Raw genomic sequence first — 27,772 nt, 5'->3', positions numbered from 1 at the left:
ATTTTGCACGGTACAGCAGCGGCACGCACACAGACCCAGAGAGCAGCTTGACCCGGAGGAGAAGGCGGCCATTTTGGTCTGAAGGGGGCCTTGGCTGTCACCACGTGAGGAAGAAGAGCCCGAAAGAGAGTGAGACAATTCCGGGAGCTTTGACTCGAAGAGACCGAGAGGGGAGAGAGAGAGAGGAAACTTCGATTCCGATTCATGCGCGAAGCTACAGAAGAGTAGCCAGATTACAGAATGCCCTCAATTACTCTACCGCCGAAAGAGAACGCTCTATTCAAGAGAATATTGGTAAGTACCTAGCTGCCGCTAGCTAGTTACGTTAGCTAACTTGCTATATATAGCAAGCTAGCTAACTTGCGCACGTTACAGTAGCTACTCTATACATGACCAGTAGCTAGTTAGCGTTGATTCGATTTGAAATAAAACAGCATGTATTCATGTTGTATCGTTAGTTGACATATGTTGTTCCTTCCATCACCCTCTAAACGATTGTAACGTTATAGCTAACTCGTGGGCTAGTATGTCGCGAGGCAATCGGAACGGCCTGATTATCATCATTAGCTTGTTAGTTAGCGGTTTCAGTTTTACACCGTTTACTAACTAGCTAGTTACCATGAAACATGGCTAACAAGCGAGTAAACTTACTAACTTGTTATATGTTGTATCAGTTTGATGTAGCGGACTGGTTCAAAAATAAACGCATGACTTTGCTCCAAAACATGATTGGCAAGGAACGTTAGCTAGCTACGGCTAGATAAGTTGGCTAACGTAGGAAGCTAGCTCGCTGCAAACTCATTCTACACCAACCGCACAGGTACTTCATCATTACTCAGCATTTTAGCAACAAGATAAACTATAACTAGCTATGAAGCTAGATAGGCGTTACATTTAACATGCTCAACGTATGTGCAGTGTTGTCCCCAAAGATATTACTGCAAACAGCGGTATGTTAAGTATTGCAATCCTTTACCATAGATTGCAGTTAGCTAACACAACCTAGCTACCCAGCCAGCTAGCTGTCACTCACGCTTTACTGAATCATATATCATGTGGGAACTAATTATAAACAATTAGCTTCCTATCATGCCAGCTAAAGTGCACACGTTTGGTCTACCTTGCTGAATATTTACCACCATTCACACAACCATTTCCTATTTCTGGACATGGTGTTTAACAATGTTGGTGTTATTGGCGAAGTTAGGTTGTCAATAGCTCGGCATCTCTCTAGGCCTGCAAATACAAGTAAGCCACACCTACAGTGTTGGATATAAACTTTCAGATTAGTTGCCAACATATGTTTATTCATAAGTATACTCATATATTTTTGAGCAATTATGTATATTGAGGAAAGTACATTACTGAATATATTTCTACAGGGTTGGTTCTCTGCAGAATAAAAAAATCCACTCTGATGCAAGGCAAACATTTCTTTACCTTAGTTCCTTGCATTATTTTACTCTGCAAATATACTAATAATTAATTTGCCAATGCTGTTTGAGGAGAGCTCGCAAGGTTGTAAATGCTTACCACAAGTATGTTTTGTGTAGATATGAATTGTCTGTTTCCACTCAGAGCCTCTAACGTTCTGTACAACATTCTGAAAATGTTTGTTTTAGCTGCTGTGTTGAATGCTCCTCAGTTTCCTTGGAGCCCCTGCCTTCTCCCTATGCCAGTGTGGATTCCCGGGTATTAGCGTTATGCGGGGAATTGGCAGGCTGATCACTGAGGTGCTAGGCCACACTGTGCTGACCCAGGCAGATAGGAATCTACGTCTGACTGGTTCTCTAATCACTGCATCTCATCACCCACCTGACCACACATTCACACAAAGCTAGATGTTTTTTCAGACCCAATCAATCAAGATAATACTTACTGTATTAGGTTGTGGTGAGCTACTGTCCCTGCTTGCTGGCAGGGTGGTATCACCAGACAACCTACCCAAAAGTGTTATTTGTAACTATGTATTTGGGTGATTCATCAGATCTGAACTCTAAGAACAGGGTGTACAAAAACCTTGATGACAACACACCTCTCCCCTGTTGCAGAGATGCTATGAGCACAAGCAGTACAGAAATGGACTCAAGTTCTGCAAACAGATCCTCTCCAACCCAAAGTTCGCAGAGCATGGAGGTAAGGCCTGCTTCAACAGCCACTACTCACTTATCTTTCGGTGGTTGGAACATCAGTGTTGGTAATTCATTTCTTGGCTTAATTATGTGTTTTGGCTGTGACTGACACTAGTTCCTTTTCTCCCTCATCTGTCCCTCAGAGACGCTGGCGATGAAGGGACTGACCCTGAACTGTCTGGGGAAAAAGGAGGATGCGTACGAACTGGTGAGACGAGGCCTGCGCAACGACCTCAAGAGCCATGTCTGTATCCTTTTATACTAGGGCTAATGAGGTGAGGGTTCATATGAACCTCCTAGTCGGAGGAGGGAAGACATTCACCAAAAGCTCGACATCATAATAAGCCCAAACTTTTGACTCCATCCCACAAGCCCTTACTGCGCCATGTCTACTGCACATAATCCAGGCAGGGAATGGGAGCGTGCTAGATCGGCTCTGACTGTTACTGTGACATCTAATAATATAGGCTTGGTTGCATTCATTTGTCACCATGAGTATTAGCTTTCTTTTTTGCCTTGAAATGTAGTCCTCCAAATGGGTTGTTTTAGCGAGGGATTTAATTTCTGAGGTTTGTTAAAAAAATATATATATATATATATATATATATATATTAGGTAAGTCAGTTAGTAAGAACAAAATCTTATTTACAATGATGGCCTACCTCTGGTTTAGTGTGTGTGTGTAGTCTCTTGTTTTGCCTCCTTAACCTTTGCTTTCCCAGGCTGGCATGTGTATGGTCTGCTGCAGCGGTCGGATAAGAAGTACGATGAGGCCATCAAGTGCTACCGCAATGCTCTGAAGTGGGACAAGGACAACCTGCAGATCCTCAGGGACCTTTCTCTTCTCCAAATCCAGATGAGAGACCTGGAGGGCTACAGGGTGAGGACCCAGAGACGGACCGTGTGTGCACGCATGTCTCTACTCATAAGTATGAGCTCCTACTGTGTATAATAATTATTCTGTTATGCTCCCTCTCTCTGCAGGAGACCCGCTATCAGCTCCTGCAGCTGCGTCCCGCGCAGAGGGCCTCATGGATCGGCTACGCCGTGGCCTACCACCTGCTGGAGGACTTTGAGATGGCCGCCAAGATCGTTGAAGAGTTTCGCAAAACGCAACAGGTGAGCTTGACCTCTTTGACCTCTGTTTTTGAGTCAAATAATTCTCATTGGGTGCTCTGTAGAATTCCTATATCACCCATCTGTATACATTTTTCTGATTGGTCACCCTGCCTGGATCAGTACACCCAATTGGTCACTGCCTGTGTCAGTAAATGTGGTGGGTGGTGCTGTGTTTCAGACATCACCAGACAAAGTGGACTATGAGTACAGTGAGCTGCTGCTGTACCAGAACCAGGTGCTCAGGGAGGCGGGGCTTTTCAAGGAAGCACTGGAGCACCTCACCACCTATGAGAAACAGATCTGTGACAAGCTTGCTGTGGAGGAGACACGAGGTGTGTGTGTGAGCGAGAGAAGGGGTGAAAGTGCATGTGAAAGTGTGTATTGAGTGTTTTAATCCTAATGTGTGTGAGGGTGTAGGGTTGTGTTTGTAGATCTATGCATAAAATGTGATTCATGTGAACCTATTTATTGCTCAGGAGAGCTGCTACTGCAGCTAGACCGCTCGGAGGAGGCCACTGAGGTCTACCGACAACTCCAGGAGAGGAACCCTGAGAACTGGGCCTACTACCAGGGTCTGGAGAAAGCACTGAAACCAGGTATCCTTTGAACCCTCACTGCTACCCACCCCATTCCCACTGGACCCTCTCTGGTCTCCTCTTTAGCATGGGTCCTCTCACTACATGTGTTTGGTAGATTCTCTGACCAGATTTGAATCTGCGTATGAATGGCATGCTCTGACTGTTCCCAGCTTGCATAGAGGAGAGGCAGAAGCTCTATGAGGAGGCGTGGGTGAAGTATCCCAAAGGACTTGTTCCCCGGAGGCTGCCTCTCACCTTCCTAACAGGTACATAAATAAGCCATTATCACTACTATTACTGTGTAATTATCCATGGTGTGACAGCCTTTCAAGACGATGGCTGATAGACACAAGCACGTTGAAATGTGGTCTGTGGAACACCAGAGGATGGGGTGTTGAGGAGCTCCATTCACTTCTTGTTTTCTTTTCAGGTGAGAAGTTCCGGGAATGTCTGGACTGCTATCTGAGGATGAACTTCAGTAAAGGTTGTCCGCCCGTCTTCACCACTCTGAAGTCCCTGTATCACGACAAGGAGAAGGTGAGGGAGAACCACTGCCATTCCATAGGCTCCAGCAAGTCACTGAAGTAACATGCCTGGACTGAGATGTCAGGGTGATCTTGTGTTTGCTTGTTCCTCTCCGTGTAGTTGTCCATCATTGAAGAATTAGTGGTTGGATATGAGACGTGTTTGAAAAGCTGTCGAAAGTTCAATCAAAGTGGTGAGTGCGATCAGATTTTCATGTTTTATGAAATCTAATAGGAACCGTATTAGAATCTCTAATTATGGTGTGTGTATTAGATGACGGTAAGGAGGAGCCCCCCACCACTCTGCTGTGGGTCCAGTATTTCTTGGCTCAGCACTTTGATCACGTGGGCCAGCAGACGCTAGCCCTGGACTACATCAACACAGCAATCGAGAGCACACCCACGCTCATAGAACTGTTCCTCATCAAGGCCAAAATATACAAGGTAACCCACACACAGCCGTTGAGAGCACCCCCGCCCCCGTATAATTGTTCCTCAAGGCACACATTTTCTAGACATGTCATTATAGTGAAGATTTACAGTGTAACACACACTCTCTCTCTCTTCCTATCTTTGTCTCTGTAGCATGCAGGTAACATAAAGGAAGCAGCCAGGTGGATGGATGAGGCCCAGGCTCTGGACACTGCTGACCGCTTCATCAACTCAAAGTGTGCAAAGTACATGTTGAAGGCCGGCCTGGTCAAAGAGGCAGAAGAGATGTGCTCCAAGTTCACAAGGGTCAGTCAGTGTTTGTGTGTTAAGCTGTCAATGTGTAGACTGTACATAGTGTGTTGCCTTAAAACCCTTTGTGTGTGTGTGGTGGTAACTGTGGGTATCGGTGTGTTTCAGGAGGGTGCATCAGCGGTAGAGAATCTGAATGAGATGCAGTGTATGTGGTACCAGACAGAATGTGCTCTGGCCTATAAGTCCATGAACAAGTTTGGAGACGCACTCAAGAAGTGCCACGAGATCGAGAGGGTAAGTTTTCTAACTGGGGGGCAGATTCCCTGACGGGGGTTAAACCTGTATAGATGGCCCAGTTGTAGTACAGGTCTGGTCAGTGGTTGGATTGCCTCATCATATCCATGTGTCCCATTAGCATTTTGTGGAGATCACAGACGACCAGTTCGACTTCCACACGTACTGCATGAGGAAAATGACGCTGCGATCCTATGTGGACCTGCTCAAGCTGGAGGACGTGCTGCGCATGCACCCCTTCTATTACAAAGCTGCCCGCACCGCCATTCAGATCTACCTCGGCCTGCACGACAACCCACTCACCGACGACAACAAGGAACACCAGGCGGATGCCGGTACGTATTGTGTGTGAGAGTGCAAGACCCCAAACTGACGCTTGTTTGATATTTTGCTCATTTGATGATTTACATACTGGTTTTTGGTTTGGTGTAGTGCAAAGTTCCCTCTAATGTTTTTTGGCACTGAGCAAATTCCAGGTCTGCAGAGCACAAACTTGAACGTTTGCTGTGAACAGACTGTACCCGCTTTAAGTTAGTTTTAATTGGTCAAGTAGGCTACTGTGGCTATTTGATCATAATGTAGGCCTACCAGAGTGGGCTACCATGAAAAGAAACGATGAAGAAAATAAATCTCATAACATTTTAACATGGAAACAGCTGTTCTATCATTCAGCCTACCGTGGCAGCCAATGTGTGGAGTTCATTGTAAGGCCTACATTCCATGAGGCTGGGTATGACATTAATCCATTTGTCTTTCAGACAAGGTGACTGGAAATGTTTGATGCAAGAAACTACTTGACAAGATAAAATGTGTTTTATTCCCATACCATTATTCCAGAGAATCAGACAAATGAACTTCTTACGGCTGAAATCCAGTTAACTGGATCGATTTGGCAACAGCCAGTGAAAGCGCAGAGCGCAAAATTCAAACAAATCTCATAATTAAAATTCCTCAAACATACGAGTATTATACACCATTTTAATGCAGCCGCTGTGTCAGATTTCAATGAAGCACACCATGCAATAATCTGAGTACAGCGCTCAGAGACCAAAACAAGCCATACAGATACCCGCCATGTTGTCGAGTCAACAGAAGTCAGAAATAGCATTATAAATATTCACTTACCTTTGATCTTTATCGGAATGCACTCCCAGGAATCCCAGTTCCACAATACATGTTTGTTTTGTTCCATAAAGTCCATTTATGTCCAAATACCTCCTTTTTGTTCCCATTTAGTTCACAAATCCAAATTCACACAGGCACTTAGTTCAGATGACAGTTCCATTACAGTTCGTAATTAATCTTTAGGATGTTTTTATCATAAATCTTCAATAATATTCCAACCGGACAATTCCTTTGTCTTTAGAAATGAAAAGGAATGCAGCTAACTCTCACGGGCGCGTGCGAGGCTGAGCTCATGCATTCTGCCAGACACCTGACTCGAACAGCTCTTATTCTCTCGCCCTTCACAGTAGAAGCCTGAAACAAGGTTCTAAAGACTGTTGACAGCTAGTAGAAGCCTTTGGAAGTGCAATTGGACCAAATTTTATACTGTATATTGGATAGGCAAAGACATGAGAACCTACAAACCTCAGATTTCCCACTTCCTGGTTGGATTTTTTTCTCAGGTTTTTGCCTACCATGAGAGTTCTGAATATACTCAGACATCATTCAAACAGTTTTTTAGAAACTTCATTGTGTTTTCTATCCAAATTTGCTTATAATATGCACATCTTAGCTTCTGGGCCTGCGTAGCAGGCAGTTTACTCTGGGCACCTTATTCATCCAAGCTACTCAATTCTGCCCCCCCCCCCAGCCATAAGAAGTTAACCTGTTACGCCTAGACGTTTCGACAACATCCAGTGAAATTGCAGAGCGCAAAATTCTATTAAATTATTAGAAATATTTAACTTTCATAAAATCACAAGTGCAATACACCAAAATAAAGCTTAACTTCTTTTTAATCCAGCTACCGTGTTAGATTTCAAAAAGGCTTTACGGCGAAAGAAAACCATGTGATTATCTGAGGACAGCGCCCCACCATACAAACACTAGAAAATCATATTTCAACCAAGCAGGTGCGACACGAAAGTCAGAAGTAACGATATGATTCATGCCTTACCTTTGAAGATCTTCTTCTGTCGGCACTCCAATATGTCCTAGAAACATCACAAATGGTCCTTTTGTTCGCTAAACTCTTTTTTTATATCCCCAAAATGTCAATTTATTTGGCGCGTTTGATTCAGAAAAACACCGGTTCCAACTCACCCAACATGACTACAAATGATCTAATAAGTTACCTGTAAACTTGGTCCAAACATTTCAAACAACTTTCCTAATCCAACTTTAGGTATCCTAAAACGTAAATAATCGATCAAATTTAAGACGGAATATACGGTGTTCAATAGCGGATAAAATCAACGTGGAGTGCGCACCAAACCAGAGTACACTTCGCTTGACACTCATTCTGAACAGCTGTACTAATTCATTTCTCAAAGGAAAAACATCAACCAATTTCTAAAGACTGTTGACATCTAGTGGAAGCCATAGGATTTGCAACCAGGTGCCTCATAAATTTAGTTACCCATAGAAAAGTCACCTCAATTTTTTTTCTGGATGGTTTGTCCTCTCCTCTGTTTCGCCTGCCAAATAAGTTCTGGTATACTCAGACATCATTCAAACAGTTTTTTTAGAAACGTCAGAGTATTTTCTATCCAAATCTACTAATTATATGCACATCCTAGCTTCTGGGCCTGATTAGCAGGCAGTTTACTTTGGGCACTCTTTTCATCTGGACATGAAAATACTGCTCCCTATCCCAAACAAGTTAACCTCTTTTAGCTAGGGGGCACTATTTTTATGTTTGGAAAAATAACATTCCCAAAGTAAACCACCTATTTCTCAGGCCCATATGCTAGAATATGCATATAATTGACAGGATAGAAAACACTCTAAAGTTTCCAAAACTTTTAAAATATTGTCTGCGAGTATAACAGAACTGATATTGCAGGTGAAATCCTGAGGAAAATCAAACCAGGAAGTGGCCTCTATTTTGAAAGCTCCATGTTCCATTGCCTGCCTTCGGCTCCATTTTAAAGGGATATCAACAGGATTCCTTTTCCTATCGCTTCCTCAAGGTGTCAACAGTCTTTAGACATAGTTCCAGGCTTTTATTTTGAAAAATGAGCGAGAAAGATAACATCGCGTAGTGGATAGCTGGGTGTAGGCATGAGTTTTGCTTGCGCAACAGAGTGGGGCAGCCATTGTATCTCCCTCTCCTACTGAAAAAAAAAATGCAAAAATCGCTGAAGTTGGAGACTTATCTCCCTCACCAACTTCAAACATCTGCTATCTGGGCAGCTAACCGATCGCTGCAGCTGTACATAGTCTATCGGCAAATAGCCCACCCATTTTTACCTACCTCATCCCCATACTGATTTTATTTATTTACTTTTCTGCTCTTTTGCACACCAATATCTCTACCTGTACATGACCATCTGATCATTTATCACTCCAGTGTTAATCTGCAAAATTGTAATTATTTGCCTACCTCATGCCATTTGCACACAATGTATATAGACTCCACTTTTTTTCCCTATTGTGTTATTGACTTGTTAATTGTGTACTCCATGTATAACTCTGTGTTGTTGTCTGCTCACACTGCTATGCTTTATCTTGGCCAGGTCGCAGTTGCAAATGAGAACTTGTTCTCAACTAGCCTACCTGGTTAAATAAAGGTGAAACAAAAAAATAAAAAAAGACAGTGCCGGTTGATATTATCGATGTATATATTTTAAAAACAACCTGAGGATTGACACGTTTCTGTGGACATTACGGATACTATTTGGAATTTGTCTGCATTGTCGTGACCGCTCGAGCCTGTGGATTTCTGAGCATAACGTGCCAAACAAACGGAGGTATTTTGGATATAAAAATAATCTTTATGGAACAAAAGTAACATTTATTGTGTAACTGGGAGTCTCGTGAGTGAAAACATCCAAATATCATCAAAGGTAAGAGATTTTATTGCTTTCTGATTTTCGTTACCAAGCTACTTTGGTGCTAGGTGTTCATAATGTTTTGTCTGGTGGTCGATGAATTTACACAAACGCTTGGATTGCTTTCGCTGTAAAGCATATTTTCAATCTGACACGACAGGTGGATTAACAAAAAGCTAAGCTGTGTTTTGCTATATTGCACTTGTGATTTCATGAATATAAATATTTTTAGTAATATTATTTGAATGTGGCACTCTGCAATTCCCACCAACGGGATGGTTTGCGTCAAGTTAAATAAAGGTGACTTTTTTTCCACTATTTTATTTACATTTTTACAAATCCTGTCTCAAAATAAAGCACTGCCCCTTTAAGAGGAAAAAAAGCTCTTTACCTGACTTGCTTTTCACAGATGTCTAGAAATGTACACTTTATTTTGTGCTCTTGTAAGAAGCAATCCCTCACCAAGAGCCCAGTTATAGATAATTTGTAGTCAGCAAATTACTAGTAAAGGATATGAACAAAATGTGCACACGTGGCTACATGCAGCTCTCGCTTTGATCTCAAAACAAGCTCCTCTATTTATGACTGCTCATGCTGGAAACTGTACCTCTGTTTAAATAGACCAGTGCAGCATAGCGTACAGGCAGAGTAGTGCGTCAATGCAATAGAATCCTACTCGGATGCGTTCTGCCTACAACATCTCTTGTTTTGATTTGATCACAATTGCCACATTAAAGCAAAACGGTGTTAAAACCTCTTGGAACTACCCATCCCGGATCCGGGAGAATTTGTCATCAACTACACTAATTAGCATAGCGCAACGGTCAAAAAAATATTACTAGAAAATATTCATGAAATCACAAGTGAAATATAGTGAAACACAGCTTAGCCTTTTGTTAATCACCCTGTCATCTCAGATTTTGAAATGATGCTTTACAACCAAAGCAAGACAAGCTTTGGTGTAAGTTTATTGATAGCCTAGCATAGCATTATGTCCAGCTAGCAGCAGGAAGCTTGGTCACAAAAATCAGAAAAGCAATCAAATGAATCGTTTACCTTTGATCTTCGGATGTTTTCACTCACAAGACTCCCAGGTAGACAGCAAATGTTCCTTTTGTTCCATAAAGATTATTTTTATACACAAAATACCTCCGTTTGTTGGTCACGTTATGTTGAGAAATCCACCGGAAATAGCGGTCACGATAACGCGGTCACGACAAAAAAATCCAAATTATATCCATAATATTGACAGAAACATGGCAAATGTTTTTTATAATCAATCCAAGGTGTTTTTCAAATATCTATTCGATAATACACTGCTCAAAAAAATAAAGGGAACACTAAAATAACACATCCTAGATCTGAATGAATGAAATATTCTTAAATACTTTTTTCTTTTCTATAGTTGAATGTGCTGACCAAAATCACACAAATTATCAATGGAAATCAAATTTATCAACCCATGGAGGTCTGGATTTGGAGTGACACTCAATTAAAGTGGAAAACCACACTTCAGGCTGATCCAACTTTGATGTAATGTCCTTAAAACAAGTCAAAATGAGGCTCAGTAGTGTGTGTGGCCTCCACGTGCCTGTATGACCTCCCTACAACGCCTGGGCATGCTCCTGATGAGGTGGCGGATGGTCTCCTGAGGGATCTCCTCTCAGACCTGGACTAAAGCATCCGCCAACTCCTGGACAGTCTGTGGTGCAACGTGATGTTGGTGGATGGAGCGAGACGTGATGTCCCAGATGTGCTCAATTGGATTCAGGTCTGGGTAACGAGCGGGCCAGTCCATAGCATCAATGCCTTCCTATTTCAGGAACTGCTGACACACTCCAGCCACATGAGGTCTAGCATTGTCTTGCATTAGGAGGAACCCAGGGCCAACCGCACCAGCATATGGTCTCACAAGGGGTCTGAGGATCTCATCTTGGTACCTCATGGCAGTCAGGCTACCTCTGGCGAGCACATGGAGGGCTGTGCGGCCCCCCCAAAGAAATGCCACCCCACACCATGACTGACCCACCGCCAAACCGGTCATGCTGGAGGATGTTGCAGGCAGCAGAACGTTCTCCACGGTGTCTCGACTGTCACGTCTGTCACATGCTCAGTGTGAACCTGCTTTAATCTGTGAAGAGCACAGGGCGCCAGTGGCGAATTTGCCAATCTTGGTGTTCTCTGGCAAATGAAAAACATCCTGCACGGTGTTGGGCTGTATGCACAACCCCCACCTGTGGATGTCGGGCCGTCATACCACCCTCATGGAGTCTGTTTCTGACCGTTTGAGCAGACACATGCACATTTGTGGCCTGCTGGAGGTCATTTTGCAGGGCTCTGGCAGTGGTCCTCCTGCTCCTCCTTGCACAAAGGCGGAGGTAGCGGTCCTGCTGCTTGGTTGTTGCCCTCCTACGGCGGCCTCCACGTCTCATGATGTACTGGCCTGTCTCCTGGTAGCGCCTCCATGCTCTGGACACTACGCTGACAGACACAGCAAACCTTCTTGCCACAGCTCGCATTGATGTGTCATCCTGGATGAGCTGCACTACCTGAGCCACTTGTGTGGGTTGTAGACACCGTCTCATTCTACCACTAGAGTGAAAGCATCGCCAGCATTCAAAAGTGACCAAAACATCAGCCAGAAAGCATAGGAACTGAGAAGTGGTCTGTGGTCCCCACCTGCAGAACCACTCCTTTATTGGGGGTGTCTTGCTAATTGTCTATAATTTCCACCTGTTGTCTATTCCATTTGCACAACAGCATGTGAAATTTATTGTCAATCAGTGTTGCTTCCTAAGTGGACAGTTTGTTTTCACAGAAGTGTGATTGACTTGGAGTTACATTGTGTTTAAGTGTTCCCTTTATTTTTTTAAGCAGTGTATATCAACCGGGACAATTGGCTTTTCGGTAGGAGCGAGAGGAAAAATGACTACCTATGTCTTTTACGCAAGAATCACTCTGAGAGCCCTCAGCTGGCCACTTACGCAATGTAGTCGTTTAGGCTCATTCTTCAACAAAAAGGTGTGAAACTACATCAAAATGCTGTAGACACCCTAGGGAATATGTAGAAAGGGGAATCTGGTTGATATCCCTTTCAATGGCCAATAGGGGTGCATAGGAACACAACTGGTTTCAAAACATGAGTCACTTCCTGATTGGATTTTTCTTAGGCTTTCGCCTACAATATCAGTTCTGTTATACTACCGGACAATATTTTTACAGTTTTGGAAATGAATGTTTTCTATCCTAAGCTGTCAATTGTATGCATATTCTAGCATCTGGTCCTGAGAAATAAGCAGTTTACTTTTGGAACGTTATTTTTCCAAAAATGAAAATAGTGCCTCCTAGCTTCAAGAGGTTTTAACAGGGAAACCTGAAGAACAGAAAAGATTGGTGACCACTGAGTCGAGATCACTTTCAGAGTCAAAATGAAAGCAGAGATCTACCCCTCACATTTTCTTAACCACGACTTGAATAACATAAGCCTATGCAACATTAACAATGAGGTTTGTGCAGTAAGTTATAGGCCCAATACATTCTCACAGCAATTGGCCTGCCAATGCATTGTTGGTCGGGCCATTTTTGAAAAATTATGTACAACATTTTGAGGTAGGCTATATGATCACACCGGTAATAGATCCGTTGTATTATTTGTGAGACACTGCTGATTGAGCATGCGTTTAAATAGTTCGCTTTTTATTTTACCGGGCTGATGGTCTCTGCATCTGATGGTCAGTCAGAGAGCAGCCGACTAAGGGTCCGCCTCTCAACATCCCTCTCCCTTTCCTCCACTGACACTGACTAAAAAGGGACACCGTCTTCCAGCTGATGGCGAATCTCGAGTCGCACCGCAGTATTTCTGCCTCATGCACAAATTCATGTTACTCCTATGAACAGAGAAGGTAAAATGTTCCTCTATATTAAAAAATACCAAAGTCGCTAATACTAAAGCAAGCCCAGAGATGCACTTTCCTACTCTTTATTTACTGCTGCAGTGCTTGTTGTAGCGCTGTGTGGAAATAGGACGAACTTGGATTTAATAGCTTATAAAAGTGTTGAATACAAAGTGTTGACAGTGCTGAGTAAAAACTCTCATTAAAAACAGCATCTCTTTGCTGTATTCGTTGAGTCTCTAGTCATGGTTTTAAATGTTTAGAAATCTCACCGTATCAACTTTGCTGTAGCTTTCTTTTATTTTTATGCCTGCTATGTTACTGCAGACACGGTAATCTGAGCCATTCGATTGGCCAGCGGTAGGCCTATAGTGCACCTGATTTGCTCTCCGGGCCCGCCGGGAAGGCAGTTTGTACATTCAGACACATGAAATGGTTCAAAATGGCTAGCTTGCCTGCCCGGCGCACAGGGCAGCTGAATCTGGTGCACTTAACGGCAACAACCGGAGATGAAAAAAAAAAAAAAAATAGGAACAAGGCTTTCATTCGTTTTTTTATTATCGATTAGGAATGCCTTGGAGATCGACTAGTTGATCTCAATCGACTGGTTGTTGACCACTGCTCTAGAAAGAGAACAGCACTAATCTCTTGCTTCTCTGAATGCTGACATTTCTTCTGTGAAGCAGTCTTGGGCTACTGTGTGCCCACGTGCAGCTTAGAGGGAACATTGGTGTAGTGTCTTGATTTGTAAATGATCCCAGTGTCTGAGAGAAATGACACTGGCCCGTCTGTCCCTGTGCTGGTTCTTGTCCCACAGAGAACCTGAATGATAAGGAGCTAAAGAAGCTTAGGAACAAGCAGAGACGAGCCCAGAAGAAAGCCCAACTAGAGGAGGAGAAGAAGAACGCAGAGAAAGAGAAGCAGCTGAAGAACCAGAAGAAGAAGAAAGAAGATGACGACGAGGAGATCGGAGGACCAAAGGAGGAGCTCATACCAGACAAACTGGCCAAGGTGTGTGTGGCCTGTAAAAGATGAAGGAATGACTGAGGCCTATCCCGACAGACTCCTCACAGTGAGCTCTAGTCGTTGGAAATGCCTCAAAGAACAAACCTGTGGTTTCGCTTTACCCTCATGGCTACTGCCATTAGCCCTGTGGGATATCACTGCAGAACATGGTGAAATTACACTAAGGAGACTGAACAGTTTTTGGGGGGGATAAGACCCATGATATTGTTTTCTTCCCCCTGTAGGTGGAGAACCCACTAGAGGAGGCAGTGAAGTTTTTAACCCCCCTGAAAAACCTGGTGAAGAACAAGATTGAGACTCACCTCCTGGCCTTCGAGATCTACTTCAGGAAAGGTAAAGGAACGAGAAGCTGATTGACGTTCTGACACGAAGAATCTGGTACTTTAGTAAAAAAAAATGTAAACAGATCTGTTGCTTTCCCTCTCGTAGAGAAGTACCTGCTGATGTTGCAGTCGGTGAAGAGAGCATTCTCAATGGAGCCCTCTCACCCCTGGCTGCACCAGTGTCTAGTGCGCTTCTTCAAAGGAGGTACAGTTTAGTAGGGCTTCTGCCACCTGTCATTTGGCCAGGCTGTTGGGCCTTGTCATCATCCAAACTCCATGCATTTAAGATACCCTCACTGCCATCTGTCTCTGAACCCTATGTTGATTGTTGCTGGAATAGTTCTCTGTGTTCTGGTACAAATAACTCTACCATGTTCTGATTCTGTGTGTATTCCTCAGTGTCTGACAGTAAGGACCTACCGGAGGCTGTGCGGACTGTTTTGAAGCAGGAGATTTCACGGCTGTTTGGGGAGAGCAACCCCCAGAACTTTAACAAAAACTACCTGAGCCAACACTCCAACTCTATACCACACCGCGTGGCTGGTACGTACCCGCACTACCTGACTCAACAGTCCACATGAGACTTCACCATAACTACACACACACTGTCAACTTGTAACTGAAAAGTTCCACGTTGTCCCCCTGCAGCTGCTAAGATGATGTTTTATCTGGACCCGTCCTCTGACAAGATGGCCTCTGAGCTGGCTACAGCGCCAGATGAGTCCCTCACTGGGAGAAGCATCACGGTGAGCGCTTACTCACTGCACTAATTCTTGCGCAACATTGTTATATTTAAATGTATCAAGTACCTTTGGCACACTAGTCCCACACCTGAATCAGAAACAACGTTGGGGAAAAAGGCAAGGAATAATGTCAATTGTCTGTGTGACCCAAGTCTAAGACACCTTATCTTTCCTGTCAGATCTGCACAGATGTGCTGGAGGCGCTGCGTGAGGGCAATCTCGGCGATGGGCAGCAGAAGGCAGCGGAGGCGTACCGCGCCGCGTGTAACAAGCTGTACCCCCACACCTTGGCCTTCATGCCCCCCGGCTACGAGGACAACGCCACCTCCACCATCAGCGCCAATGGAGACCTGTCAGCAGGCGAGCACGACGACATGTGAGAGGGGAGCGAGGGATGGGAGGGGAGGAGCATAGAAGCTGCCAGCCGCTAGTCTGTCAACAACACCCCAGCTACGGTTGTTTGTGAATGCCCCCTGCAGTGCACTGACCTGGACTGAGAGAGCCGCGAAGAGGAGGGAAAAACAAATGCGCATTTTACTATTTTTTTTTTTTTAAACCCTGTTGACATCTCTTCTTTAACTGAACAAAATAAAACTGTATAAGAAAAGAAAGTGTTAGGGTGGCTGCCGTTAAGTCAGGTTTTTACTCCTGTGTTTTCACGCCTGTGTTTCTCCTGTATGTGCATCTGCTTCTCACGTTTTTAAAGGTAATTTATATATTAAAAACAAAGAATTTAAAACATTTGCAAAAATTGAAAGATTATAAATTGTGGTGGTGATGGAGGATTGTGGTTTTACCTGTGAGCTGGCAAGTGCCAAAAATGAAAAGGTGGAACTTTTTAAAGGAGACATCACTTGTTTCCCAGGGGAGGCGTAGCAGAGATGCACTCAGTTAATCAGCTACTGAGCTCAAGCAGTCCTCTGCTCTGCCACAAGGTGGTGCAGCGGTAGAGGTCCCGGCGTGGCCTCCAGGAGGGAACAGGACACGACTGATCTGAATGCAGAGACACAGAGCTCAATGCTCACCTGGAGTGCTGTATGACTGACAAATGTGCAGATTTCTGTTTTCCTTTTCCGCTCTGTATTTTCCTTCCTAGTTTTACCCATGTGAAAGTCCCATGAAACCACTTCCTGATAAAGCAAAAACACACTGACACTCTACAGTTAGTGGGGTTTGTTTTGGGGTTTTATTTCTGTTTATTGGTCAAATGTTATAGGCTCATCCAATGTTACCAATCCATCTTTTAATTTTTTGAGAAAGGCGTTTGTCAATCATACTGAGTTCTGCACACAGACCACTCCTAACACACAGAGGACTTATCAATAACTAAAGTTGAATAAAAAGCTATTTCCTGATGCCATTTTTCCTGCAGAAGTTTGTATTTTATTCAAGGATTCCGGATCAGTATTGTCAAACATTCAATTATTTGAAGGGTCTTGAAGAGGGACACTTTTGCTCACGTTGCCTCACATGCTCACCGTAGGTACTATGAGGGATGTAAATACCATGCTATGTTGGACAGGGATTTCAGAGTTTTGGTCTGGGCAGGTCCCCTACTGCCCCACCCTCATGCCTTTTGGCCTGAGAGCTGAGGAAGGTGTGGTCCAGGTTGAGGTAGGTGGTGAGGAACTCTGGGAAATCTCTCTTCTGGACAACCTCCAGGAACATGGCTGCAGCTGTCAACAACCTCTGTTCCTCTCTAGGGGGGGGGGGGAGAATGGTGGAAGAATTGGAGGCTCAGAGGAGAGGGAGGACTGCAGAGACAAAGGAAACTTCTAGAAATGCAGAATGTTTGAGTTGTGAGTTACCTTGGAAACCTTGTGCTCTTATCCAACTCCTACCTGACAGTGTGACAGCGTGTGACGACCTTCAGCTCCCCCATGACCTCCTGAGTCAGCTCTGTCACAAGACCCCGGGTCACCACCCTGCTATCATCCTCCAGCTGTGTCTGATGGCGGATCCACTGCCACACCTGGACACAAAACACCACACAGACATCTCATGAAATGGATCCTGGACTCTCAAGTTGTTTTGCAATGGGAAGTGCGGCACAGGATGACCTAAACTAAAGTGAACCTACCTGGGATCTGGAGATTTCGGCAGTTGCAGAATCTTCCACCTGTCCCCTGTAGAAGAAGTGACCTTTGCCTAGGGGAGACCCATGGAGCATTACATCAACATTACTCAATCACATATCCATCCCAAACCTTCATTAAGGATGCTTGTTCATTATGATGCATACTCTTGAATTCTCACCTTTGAGCCAAGCATCTATGAACAGGATTCCTACAGCGATGTTATACTTCAAGCCATACAGGGTTACTCCACCCTAGAAGAACGTTTAGTGCAGTTCAGTACACGAGACGTGGAATGTTATTCCAGAGAGATGCATACAGTAGCACAACGTTATTGAGTAACTGACCGTTGGCATACAGAGCAGGTCGTCGGGGGTAACCGTGAGGTCTTCTCTAAGCTGGTGCATCTGGTTGTCACCCTGAGAATGCAGCTGGAAGAGCTGAGAAGAGAGTGATACAGAAAGGTGGGGAGAGTGACAAATCAAATTGTATTTGTCACCTTCTTCGTAAACAATAGGTGCAGACTAACAGTGAAATGCTTACTGAGAAGATAACAGTTCCTTGAAAGGTATAGCTCAACAATTCCTACATTAAGGACTTACTTTCTGCATGGGCTCTATCAAGCCCAGGTCATACACCATGAAGCCATCAACACCAGCTTTGATCTCCAGTAACTTCAGTCTGAAATATGAGAAAGGGAGAAACAACATTTTTGCTGAATGGTGCAATTGGAGCCCAGTGAAATCATAATCGAGCAATCAGTCGTCACTGCTGTTGTGTAATATGACCAAAAACACAGAACATATCAGGATCAAATAGACAAGAAATTGATACAGTACCGGTCAAAAATGTGGATACACCTACTCATTCATGGGTTTTTCTTTATTTTTACTATTTTCAACCTTGCAGAATAATAGTGAAGACATCAAAACTATGAATAAACACATGGAATCATGTAGTAACCAAAAAAGTGTTAAACTAATCAAAATATATGTTATATTCTTCAAAGTAGCCACCCTTTGCATTGATGACAGCTTTGCACACTCTTGGCATTCTCTCAACCAGCTTCACCTGGAATGCTTTTCCAACAGTTTTTAAGGAGTTCACACATGCTGAGCACTTGTTGGCTGCTTTTCCTTCACTCTGAGGTCCAACTCATCCCAAAGCATCTCAATTGGGTTGAGGTCAGGTGATTGTGGAGGTTAGGTCATCTAATGCAGCACTCCATCACTCTCCTTCTTGGTCAAATATCCCTTACACAGCCTGGAGGTGTGTTTTGGGTCATTGTCCTGTTGAAAAACAACTGATAATCCTACTAAGCGCATACTAGATGGGATGGCGTATTGCTGCAGAATGATGTGGTAGCCATGCTGGTTAAGTGTGCCTTGAATTCTAAATAAATCACTGAAAGTGTCATCAGAAAAGCACCCTCACACCTCCTCCTCCATGCTTCACGGTGGGAACCAAACACGGATGACATCCGTTCACCTACTCTGCGTCTCATAAAGACACAGCGGTTTAAACCAAAAATCTACAATTTGGACTCATCAGACCAAAGGACACATTTCCACCGGTCTAATGTCCATTGCCTTTGTTTCTTGGCCCAAGCCAGTCTCTTATTATTGGTGTCCTATAGTAGTGGTTTCTTTGCAGCAAATCGGCCATGAAGGCCGGATTCACACAGTATCCTCTGAACAGTTGATGTTGAGATGTGTCTGTTACTTGAACTCTGAAGCATTTATTTGGGTTGACATTTCTGAGGTGCAGTTAATTTCTGATTTCTGAGGCTGGTAACTAACTTATCCTCTGCAGCAGAGGTAACTCTGGGTCTTCCTTTCCTTTGGCAGTCCTCATGAGAGCCTGTTTCATCATAGCGCTTGATGGTTTTTGCGACTGCACTTGAAGAAACTTGGAGTCCTTGAAATTTTCCAGATTGACAGACCTTCATGTCTTAAAGTAATGATGGACTGTCATTTCTCTTTGCTTATTTGAGCTGTTCTCACCATAATATGGACTTGGTGTTTTACCAAATCGGGCTATCTTCTGTATACCACCGCTAGCTTGTCACAGCACAACTGATTTGCTCAAACACATTAAGAAGGAAAGAAATTCCACAAATTAACAAGGCACAACTATTAATTGAAATGCATTCCAGGTGGCTACCTCATGAAGCTGGTTGAGAGAATGCCAAGACTGCAAAGCTGTCATCAAGGCAAAGGGTGTCTACTTTGAAGAATCTCAAATATAAATTATATTTTGATATATTTAACACTTTTTGGTTACTACATTATTCCATTTGTGTTATTTAATTGTTTTGATGATTTCACTATTATTCTACAATGCAGAAAATAGTTTTTTTTAAATAGTAAAAATAAAGAAAACCCATGGAAGGAGTAGGTGCGCCCAAACTTTTGACTGGTACTGTACATACAGTGTATATATCAGATGACGTATAGATGACTGTGTAGAATAGGTCCTTCACCTGGTGACGTTGGCCAAGGCTGCTCTATAGGGGGCACTGTCCCTGTCCTGAGGCAGCAGCAGGGCTGCCATACCTCCAGTAGCCAGGGCTCCTCTACGGTGACATGTCTGGACCAGCAGGTCCATGTAGCTCCGCAGGAACAGCTTCTCCATGTTGACATACTTACTGCGGTCAGGGAGCAGGAAGGCCCCTCGGTGACCTGTCAGGCAATCATATGAACTTAAAATGACCTTTTGTGAACTAGTAATCCAGTGATGTATCAAGATATACCCAGGGATTACCCATGTTTAGACAGCTGCTGCATTCAGTTTTATAATAAGGTTTAAACTGAGCTGTTTGGGAAAGAATGGTCCCAATCTAAAAAACAACATGGTTGAAAGTTGAAAGCTGTCTTCTCCAACATTGCCAGAATAGAGACATTTTGTAGACCCATGAAAACCCTTAGTTTCCATGGAAAAGATATGACTGAGTGATTGAAGTCACTCACCAAACTTGTTGACAAAGGAAGCGGAATAATCCCAGATCCCACAGTTGAGTCCAGCGGAGTGATCCTTAAGCTCATACAGAATCTCCTCCATCTCAAATGCTGACAGCACATTCTCTATCAGCACGGTTGCCTTTATGCTGCCCACAGGCAGGCCCAGCTAGAGGATACAACACACACACACACTTGTATTCAATGTTACTTATGATCAGTAATTTACGGTGTATCAGAGAAGCAATCAAATAGCAAGCATGCTGTTCTAAAGCATTTCACACCTTTACCATGTTGGCATGCTACAAACCTTCTGCTCTGTCCAGAGGAATATGTTGTTCCAAAGTCTCGCCTCCATGTAGCTCTCGACCTAACATGCATCGATGGTGGTGAGGAAAAGAGAGAGAAAGTAGTGGAGAGTTTTTTTTTTTATACCAGATCGTGTCAATCCTATTTGCTATTCTAACAGCCAATAACAGCACAGCTATCTACCATAGCCTTACTTTGGAAAGGTAGAAAAATGGCCCACTCTCGCTGTCGAACAACAGCTTGCCACAGTGGAACATGAGGAAGCCGAAATCACACAGCGGCCCTGGCACCTCTTTGCCTTTAACCTGCATACACACAAATGAATCAGCGCTGCTGAAATATCATCCACACAAAAATAAGATGATGGTCAGGGGCCAACTTTCACTGGGAATGGGGGGGCATGTCCCCCCCCCCCAGTTTTATCATTGGAATGTGATACAAAGGGTGCAAGGGTGTGCTTTAGGACCATGCGGATGCCTCGGAGCGATCAGGTAGGCTTTTCAGAGTGTTTTTCTGACAGAATATATATATATATATTTATATAGTATGTCCCCACCACTTCTAAAACCAAAGTTACACCCCTGATGATGGTTGTAGACATAACATGATCATTTGGATGGCTCTACACTTTCAGCCACTCCAGATGTTGTATGCGTGTAAACTGAGGTATTGAGATGAATTTGGACATCAGAGTGTTGAAGTTGGAACTCAATACCATCATGTTGTGTTCCACCATGTTCCAGGCTCTAGGGCGGAGCATCAGAACAGGAGCCTGGGATATCTTGGGGGCATCTGTTGGAGGACAGTAACAGTTGGGCGTATATGTGAATAATAATAATGCAGGTCTTCACACAATATTCTGACCTGTAGATCTACTTAAACATGGTGGAAAGTTATAAAGTCGACTAATGCAGGGTTTGTGATTAACATATAAGATATTATAACGTCCAGTTAAACAATCAAGATAGACTGTATCTAGATACATTTAGATTCGGATGATGTGTGCCAACAAAACGCTTCCTGCCCTGGACCGAGCCCACCGTGAGTAATGGGTAATAGAGTGGATATAAACTCACTGGGAAATTGATTGTGCACCGCCCGGTAAACATTATAAATGCCTTTTATCTGGTTGTGGTACGTTGGGCAGTTCCCATCATCAAAATCAACCTGCAAGAGAAAAACAACACAGTCGTCTACATAGTGAAGAGGGCTTTTCTGGAATGCTCTGCCCACCAACAGATCCAGAATCACCTGATTTATACGTCTTTTAACTTGTATATCAAAGCCTCCTGATATCCAACATCCCTTGCCTTGTAGCAACATTCTAGACTGGGTACATACGTGACTGTTTCTGCATTCAACAATGTTACTTGTATGTTACATTCAACAACGTGTCAAACAAGGCTAATTGGCCAAATCTGACCCCTGAATATCCTGTACCTGTAGGCCCTGTGCAGGGGAACTGAGGGCCTGAATGAAGCGCTGGGTGTCACAGGGGGCCAGGTCCCCCACATCCACATGTCTCCTCTGCAGCCTCTGGGGGACTGGACGGACCCTCCAGCTAGGGTCGCTTCTTACGGGGGCTGTGACCTCACAGAACCCCGGTAGGTCACCTGACAGGTCCAGGTGGGTCTTCCTGGAGATTCTAAGCCTCAGGATCTTATACGACAGAAAGACACATACTGTATTAGACTAGGTTGATATACTGTATATTTTTTAATGATCGCTGATCACTCAGTTTGTCAACAAGTAGGCCTAGAGAAAACAAATATATTTGGAACAATGTATTAGTGCTTTTTTTTTTACCTACCTTGCGGACCTCTTCATCAAATGCTGAGACCAGTTCCTGTAGGAAGACCAGGGAGCCTGCGGTAAAGATGGTTCGATACTCAGCCTCCAACCCTGGGGGAGAGGGCTCTAGCTCCATGGTTATAGGATCCTGTGGGCCATAGAGTTATTACAATTGCAATAACATGCCTCAACGCTATGCAAAGAAATCATCAATCAACTGGGACATGACCGTTTTTATGAAGTACTGTACGCTGTACATGAATATGTCCAGTTGGTTACAAACACAAGTTTACATGGATCAAAAAGGGATTGCAGCTTAACTTCAATAAAACTAGCAGGACAGAGTGGAAATGTGTGAACTTTCACCCGTCATGAAAATAAAGATAATGTTACAACATTTTAACAAACAACATTTGAACAAATTGTAATAGGGGGGAATGAGTACTCACGGACATGTTGATGTCTTTTTTCACTACTGAAGTGGACTTTGGTAAGGTGCACCACTAACCATTGTTTGTTTTAGGTAAAGGTTAAAAGCCACTTTCTAAAACATTAACAGGATTTTAAAGTGCTGACACACGTTCGAGATATTATCAAAAATCTGAATACCTATTCCTATTTCATTCTAATTGTATTTGGAAGATATTTAGTACTGCAGTTCACTTCTGTGATATTCCCATGTAATGCTTATTTTAGTGTTTTGACTGGGCTCGGTAGGGAGCTGGGACGCAGGCTGCAGTTGTAAGCAACGACCCTCGTGTCGAATCTGATCCAATCCACAGCGTCTTTCATTTTCTTGGTTACCTCTCGCGAGAGTTGTGTTTTCTGTCAATGTTGTACGTGGCTTCAAATGTAATGCAGGGCGGGGAAGGAGTTAGAAGGATGCTTAAAGTAGCAACCTGAGATTGTTATTCCAAAACTAATGCATGGTCATATGTTTATATTTGGAGGTTACAGATTTGTCACGAATGTCAAATTCCATTTGTATTGGGCGAGATTGCTTGTCTCATTTTGACAGCTCATCCAGCTAGCATTGGCAGAGGCGCGGTTTTGCAAGCCATAACAGCTCTGGGTTCACGTTAGCTAGGCAGCTACTGTAGTTTGCTAGCATATCCTCGATAATCAACAACCAAACAATATGGCAAGTGTGGAGTCGTCGATGGAATTCACTAGTTCGCTGACTGTCTCGTCTCATCTTCCGCCACCACGGACGCGGATTTTCAAGATCATCGTGATTGGGGACTCCGGTGTGGGCAAGACATGCCTAACCTACCAATTCTGTGCGGGCAAGTTTCCGGAGAAAACCGAGGCCACGATCGGGGTGGACTTTCGGGAGAAACTTATCGAGATTGACGGCGAGAAAATCAAGGTGAATAGATAGATTACATAAAACAAGTGAAATGATTGTTTGGGTTGTTCCAAAACAACACAACCTGGAAACAATTGACATATAAATGCAGTCTACCTCATCCACGTTGGAGTTGTTGTGGCATCAATTTCAAACGTCTCTTGTCTTTGATCATCTCAAGGGCAGTGGCAGAAGCGAAAACAATCTGTCTGGTGCGCTGACTGCCCTCTGCAGAATCATACATATTACATACATTCAGTTCATCCTCTGGCAAACTCACAGTGAATATAAGGTCTATCTATGTACTGTATTTCAGTTCCTTGGAGACTGACAACATTCAATAAAGAAGCTGTTCAGAGTGTGTTCATTTGACTTTCCCCTCCAGGTTCAGCTATGGGACACGGCAGGCCAGGAGCGTTTCCGTAAGAGCATGGTGCAGCACTACTACCGCAACGTGCACGCTGTGGTGTTCGTGTACGACGTGACCAGTGCCGCCAGCTTCCGCAGCCTCCCGGCCTGGATCGAAGAGTGTAAGCAACACGCTCTGGGCCAGGAGGTCCCGAGGATCCTGGTTGGGAACAAGTGTGACCTGCAGAACTCTGTCCAGGTGGGCACAGACTTGGCCCAGCAGTTTGCTGACGCCCACTCCATGCCCTTGTTCGAGACATCTGCCAAGAACCCCAGCAGCAATGGCCATGGTGACGGTAGCCATGGTAACAGTGATCACGTGGAGGCCATTTTCATGACGGTAGCCCACAAGCTGAAGTCCCAGAAGCCACTGATACTGAGCCAGCTGCCCGGGGGGGACACGGTGACCCTGACGAGGGGAAGGGACGAGGGCGAGGAGAAGGCGAGCTGGGCCTGCATGTGCTGAGAGAGAGCATTGGGGGGAGCAAGAGAAGAAGGTTGTGGGGAGAAATAGGAATCAGGGTAGACCCCCCCCCCCCCCCAACAGTTAAGCACCTTTTTATTATTTAAGTGGATGTGTGGTCACCTGAGAGATGGGGTGATGTCATCATATTACAAGAGTTTAGGTGCCCTCAGTCTTTGTCAACACACATATTAAACTCACCTCCTGTGCTCCACCTTGACTGTGTGTTACCACACACATGTTCTGTGTTAGGAGGTAGTCCTGACGGTGTTAGCACTGTCATCAATTGGCAAACATCTCAGTGACCTGGGAAAGCTAAGGATAAAAAGGAACTTGTTTGAAGTGAATCTTGTTGACGGGTTCCACTGAACTGTGTTTGAGCTAGAAAACTGTTGGCCAGATTGATGTACAACATATTCAATTTACACACACACACCTCAGAGTATACAGCAGGCAATATCAGTACACCTCACTCAGGCGTTTCTGTACCAAAATACCCATCCATCGGGTTTATAATTGTGCCCCTACGCAAGTCCCACAATATACAAAAGTTTTCTGAAGCAAAGTTATGATCTTCTGTAGCATGTCTTGCATAAGTAACGTCTGATAAAACAACTACTACAATATACAACAAATAACATGTATCTTAAATCTGTTCTAACTGTAACACGTTTTCTACCCTATGATGTCATCCCAAAGGCCTTCACTACCGTCACCATTGCTTTGTGCGTTTGGATCACAGCTGGTCCTGTGGTGCACCGTTTTACGTGTGTTTGTGAGAAGGATGTGTGGCACAACATCAGATCAGTTCAGTACTGTGAGTGCAGCACAGTGTGATGCTGCACGAACCACTCCGTCTGATGAGATCACTGTTGATGTGGGGCAAGACTCGTCATCATTCCCTCTTCATAATCTGCTTTGGCAAAGTACTGATGACAGCTGCTATCAATGCACGGGTATCTTTATCTTTACCACAAGCTTGTAAAATGTGTCAAAAGTAGTGGTGAGGAGATTGATTACCTTTAATTGTTGCCGTTGAACCTTAGCTAACAGACCTGCTTCTATGAACATGGGACAGTTGCAAAGAAACCCCTCACCAGTGAAATGACCCTCTTAAGGAAGAAGGTTGGTGTTTATGTACTGTATGTCAGATAACCTGGAAGTCTTGTCGTATAATTACCGTTTTTAGCCAGCAGAGAACAGATGCCACCCCACAGTATGTCAACACAACAATTAGCTGCGCTAAATTACTGTGGGCTTAAGATAGCCTTTTCTCAGGATACAGTTCAATTAAAAGATATTTACTCTGACCTGTTGCCCTTAGATTGGTCTATAGAACTAGGCAGGGGGGGGGGTGGTAAGGCTTTATCAATTGCCTTGCACTCTTGTTTTGCTTAAATGTGCTTTAAATATTTGTTTTTTTATGTGTTCTGTTAGTGCTCTGTGTCGTTAATTTGTCATTTCAGGTTAATCAATTCTTTTTTTTCTGTTCATTTTATCTGGGCTATTTTATCTGGGCTATTTGATACAAAGGTATGTCTGTTTGAGAAAGACACTGTTTATTTTAATGAGACTGATCACGTCAGGAATTAATTCCTGGGAACAAAACAAGGGAGTAAAACCTTGCAATGGTTTATGGATTACATTAGAAATGTTATGTGTAACCTTGCAATAAAGCATCCTGAACATTTCAGCGCAATGTATGTCATTTCAGGTCGACATGTTCTTTGATCTGTGGGATGGGGGGAGTTAAAGAGTTCAACTATTGTTGTGTTGATCGTTTGTGGGAGCTGTCAGGGTATTACAACTTCAGGGTTGTTGTGATGGTGGAACACCTCGTTGTCATTCTCGCCATTGGTCAACGTTAGGCATGCCTAACCTGACACCATCACCATGGAAACACAGGAGCAAAGCACTAAGGCAGGATAAACCTGGCGAGGGTCAAACCATGCTATTAGATGATTGAACATTGTGTCACCTTTGGCAGTCTGTCAGACAATTGTAGCCTCAAGCCAATGCCACCTTGATCACTTACCAATACTGTGTTTTTCCTTTGGGAAGCAAAGAGTCACCACAAAATTTAACAAATCAAGTGTTGTACGCTACATTTGACAAATCATTTAAATTGTTTAGATGAAAGAACACTCATTGTTCACCAAACCAGTCCACACAGGTGCTCAAGTTTCACGAGGTTGGTGTTTTTGTGTAAAAAAACACGTCAATGAACCCACACACAACGCCACACAGGCCAACTGCAGCATGCCCAGGACAACGACCCTGCGCTGGTTTAATAAGGATCGGACCCTTTTTTTTCCCGCCTAAAATGACAACCAAATCTAACTGCCTGTAACAGAAACAGCAGCAGTTCAAACTTTAGAACCAATTTCCTACATTTGAATATAAAAATTATTTTATCAAACAAAACTATGCTACATTTTATCTATGGAACCCTCATGATGACAAATCAGAGCAAGATTACTGTATGTAAGTACATTATTTACCTTCAGACGTGAATGTAATCAAACCCGTTGTGAATTTTTTTTTGTTGTTGTGCCCTTTCCTCAAACAATAGCATGGTATTTTGTCACTGTAAAAGCTATTGTAAATTGGACAGTGCAGTTAGATTAACAACAATTGAAGCTTCCTGTCCATATAAGACATGTCTATGTCCTGGGCAATGTTCTTGTTACTTACAACGTCATGCTAATCACATTAGCACACGTTAGCTCAACCGTCCTGGTGGAGGGACACCGATCCAGTAGAGGTTTTTAACCCCTTCTCTGCCGGACACAAATAGCCATCGTTGTACTTCCTTCTTGTGTGACATTGTCCTTCGTGTGCAAATGCTAAGCGTTTTTAAATACTCTGTGACCACTCAACTATTGTCAACAAAGGTCAATGAATTACATTCATAATTTCATGTTTTTGAACACATAGGGTGAATTCTTAAAAAGTGTGATGTCATAAACTAGGACAGCTTAATCCTGACGAGTTAATTTCTTACTAGACCGTTGTAGAGAAACCACATGATCAAAATCACATCACTTCATTGGTGTCACATCATTTAGTGGGTTAAAGCAAGCTTTAAACAGGAAGCTCACCCATAA

General features: G+C 43.6%; 3 protein-coding genes and 1 non-coding gene across 5 annotated transcripts; 3 read left to right on the top strand and 1 right to left on the bottom strand.

Annotated features, from left to right (window-relative positions):
* The first annotated feature begins 25 nt into the window (after positions 1–25).
* On the top strand, positions 26–16,674 carry LOC124010450 (N-alpha-acetyltransferase 15, NatA auxiliary subunit-like). Its single transcript, XM_046322892.1, has 20 exons — positions 26–294; positions 2,052–2,136; positions 2,276–2,380; positions 2,855–3,012; positions 3,117–3,251; positions 3,430–3,583; positions 3,728–3,847; positions 4,000–4,095; positions 4,260–4,366; positions 4,475–4,547; positions 4,628–4,797; positions 4,939–5,091; positions 5,203–5,331; positions 5,453–5,666; positions 14,040–14,233; positions 14,473–14,581; positions 14,678–14,776; positions 14,971–15,114; positions 15,220–15,317; positions 15,494–16,674. Exons 1-20 carry the CDS (start codon positions 241–243, stop codon positions 15,692–15,694), a joined length of 2,598 nt encoding a protein of 865 aa, XP_046178848.1. The 5' UTR covers positions 26–240; the 3' UTR covers positions 15,695–16,674.
* LOC124011720 lies at positions 14,265–14,398 on the top strand. The gene has a single exon (XR_006834619.1). It is a non-coding gene; the product is annotated as a small nucleolar RNA SNORA18 (small nucleolar RNA).
* Positions 16,478–24,035, bottom strand: LOC124010451 (malate synthase-like). Of its 2 annotated transcripts, none has more exons than XM_046322894.1 (15): positions 23,912–24,035; positions 22,466–22,594; positions 22,096–22,314; positions 21,732–21,822; positions 21,371–21,447; positions 20,850–20,960; positions 20,657–20,716; positions 20,359–20,515; positions 19,872–20,070; positions 17,992–18,070; positions 17,737–17,829; positions 17,571–17,643; positions 17,395–17,462; positions 17,156–17,286; positions 16,478–17,013 (listed from the first exon to the last, which is right to left on the bottom strand). In XM_046322894.1, exons 2-15 carry the CDS (start codon positions 22,580–22,582, stop codon positions 16,842–16,844), a joined length of 1,647 nt encoding a protein of 548 aa, XP_046178850.1. In that variant the 5' UTR covers positions 22,583–22,594; positions 23,912–24,035; the 3' UTR covers positions 16,478–16,841. The 2 variants fall into 2 exon arrangements, with proteins under 2 accessions (XP_046178850.1, XP_046178849.1); XM_046322893.1 differs by lacking the exon at positions 23,912–24,035 and adding an exon at positions 22,896–23,161.
* Positions 23,286–26,358, top strand: LOC124010453 (ras-related protein Rab-33B-like). Its single transcript, XM_046322895.1, has 2 exons — positions 23,286–23,815; positions 24,180–26,358. The coding sequence occupies exons 1-2, from the start codon at positions 23,585–23,587 to the stop codon at positions 24,666–24,668; spliced, it is 720 nt and encodes a 239-aa protein (XP_046178851.1). The 5' UTR covers positions 23,286–23,584; the 3' UTR covers positions 24,669–26,358.
* Positions 26,359–27,772: the final 1,414 nt, after the last annotated feature.

The sequence above is a fragment of the Oncorhynchus gorbuscha genome, linkage group LG23 (assembly GCF_021184085.1).
Source record: "Oncorhynchus gorbuscha isolate QuinsamMale2020 ecotype Even-year linkage group LG23, OgorEven_v1.0, whole genome shotgun sequence".
NCBI lineage: Eukaryota > Metazoa > Chordata > Actinopteri > Salmoniformes > Salmonidae > Oncorhynchus > Oncorhynchus gorbuscha.
Note: the sequence above shows the minus strand (reverse complement) of the source record. Positions and strands in the feature narration are given on the sequence as shown.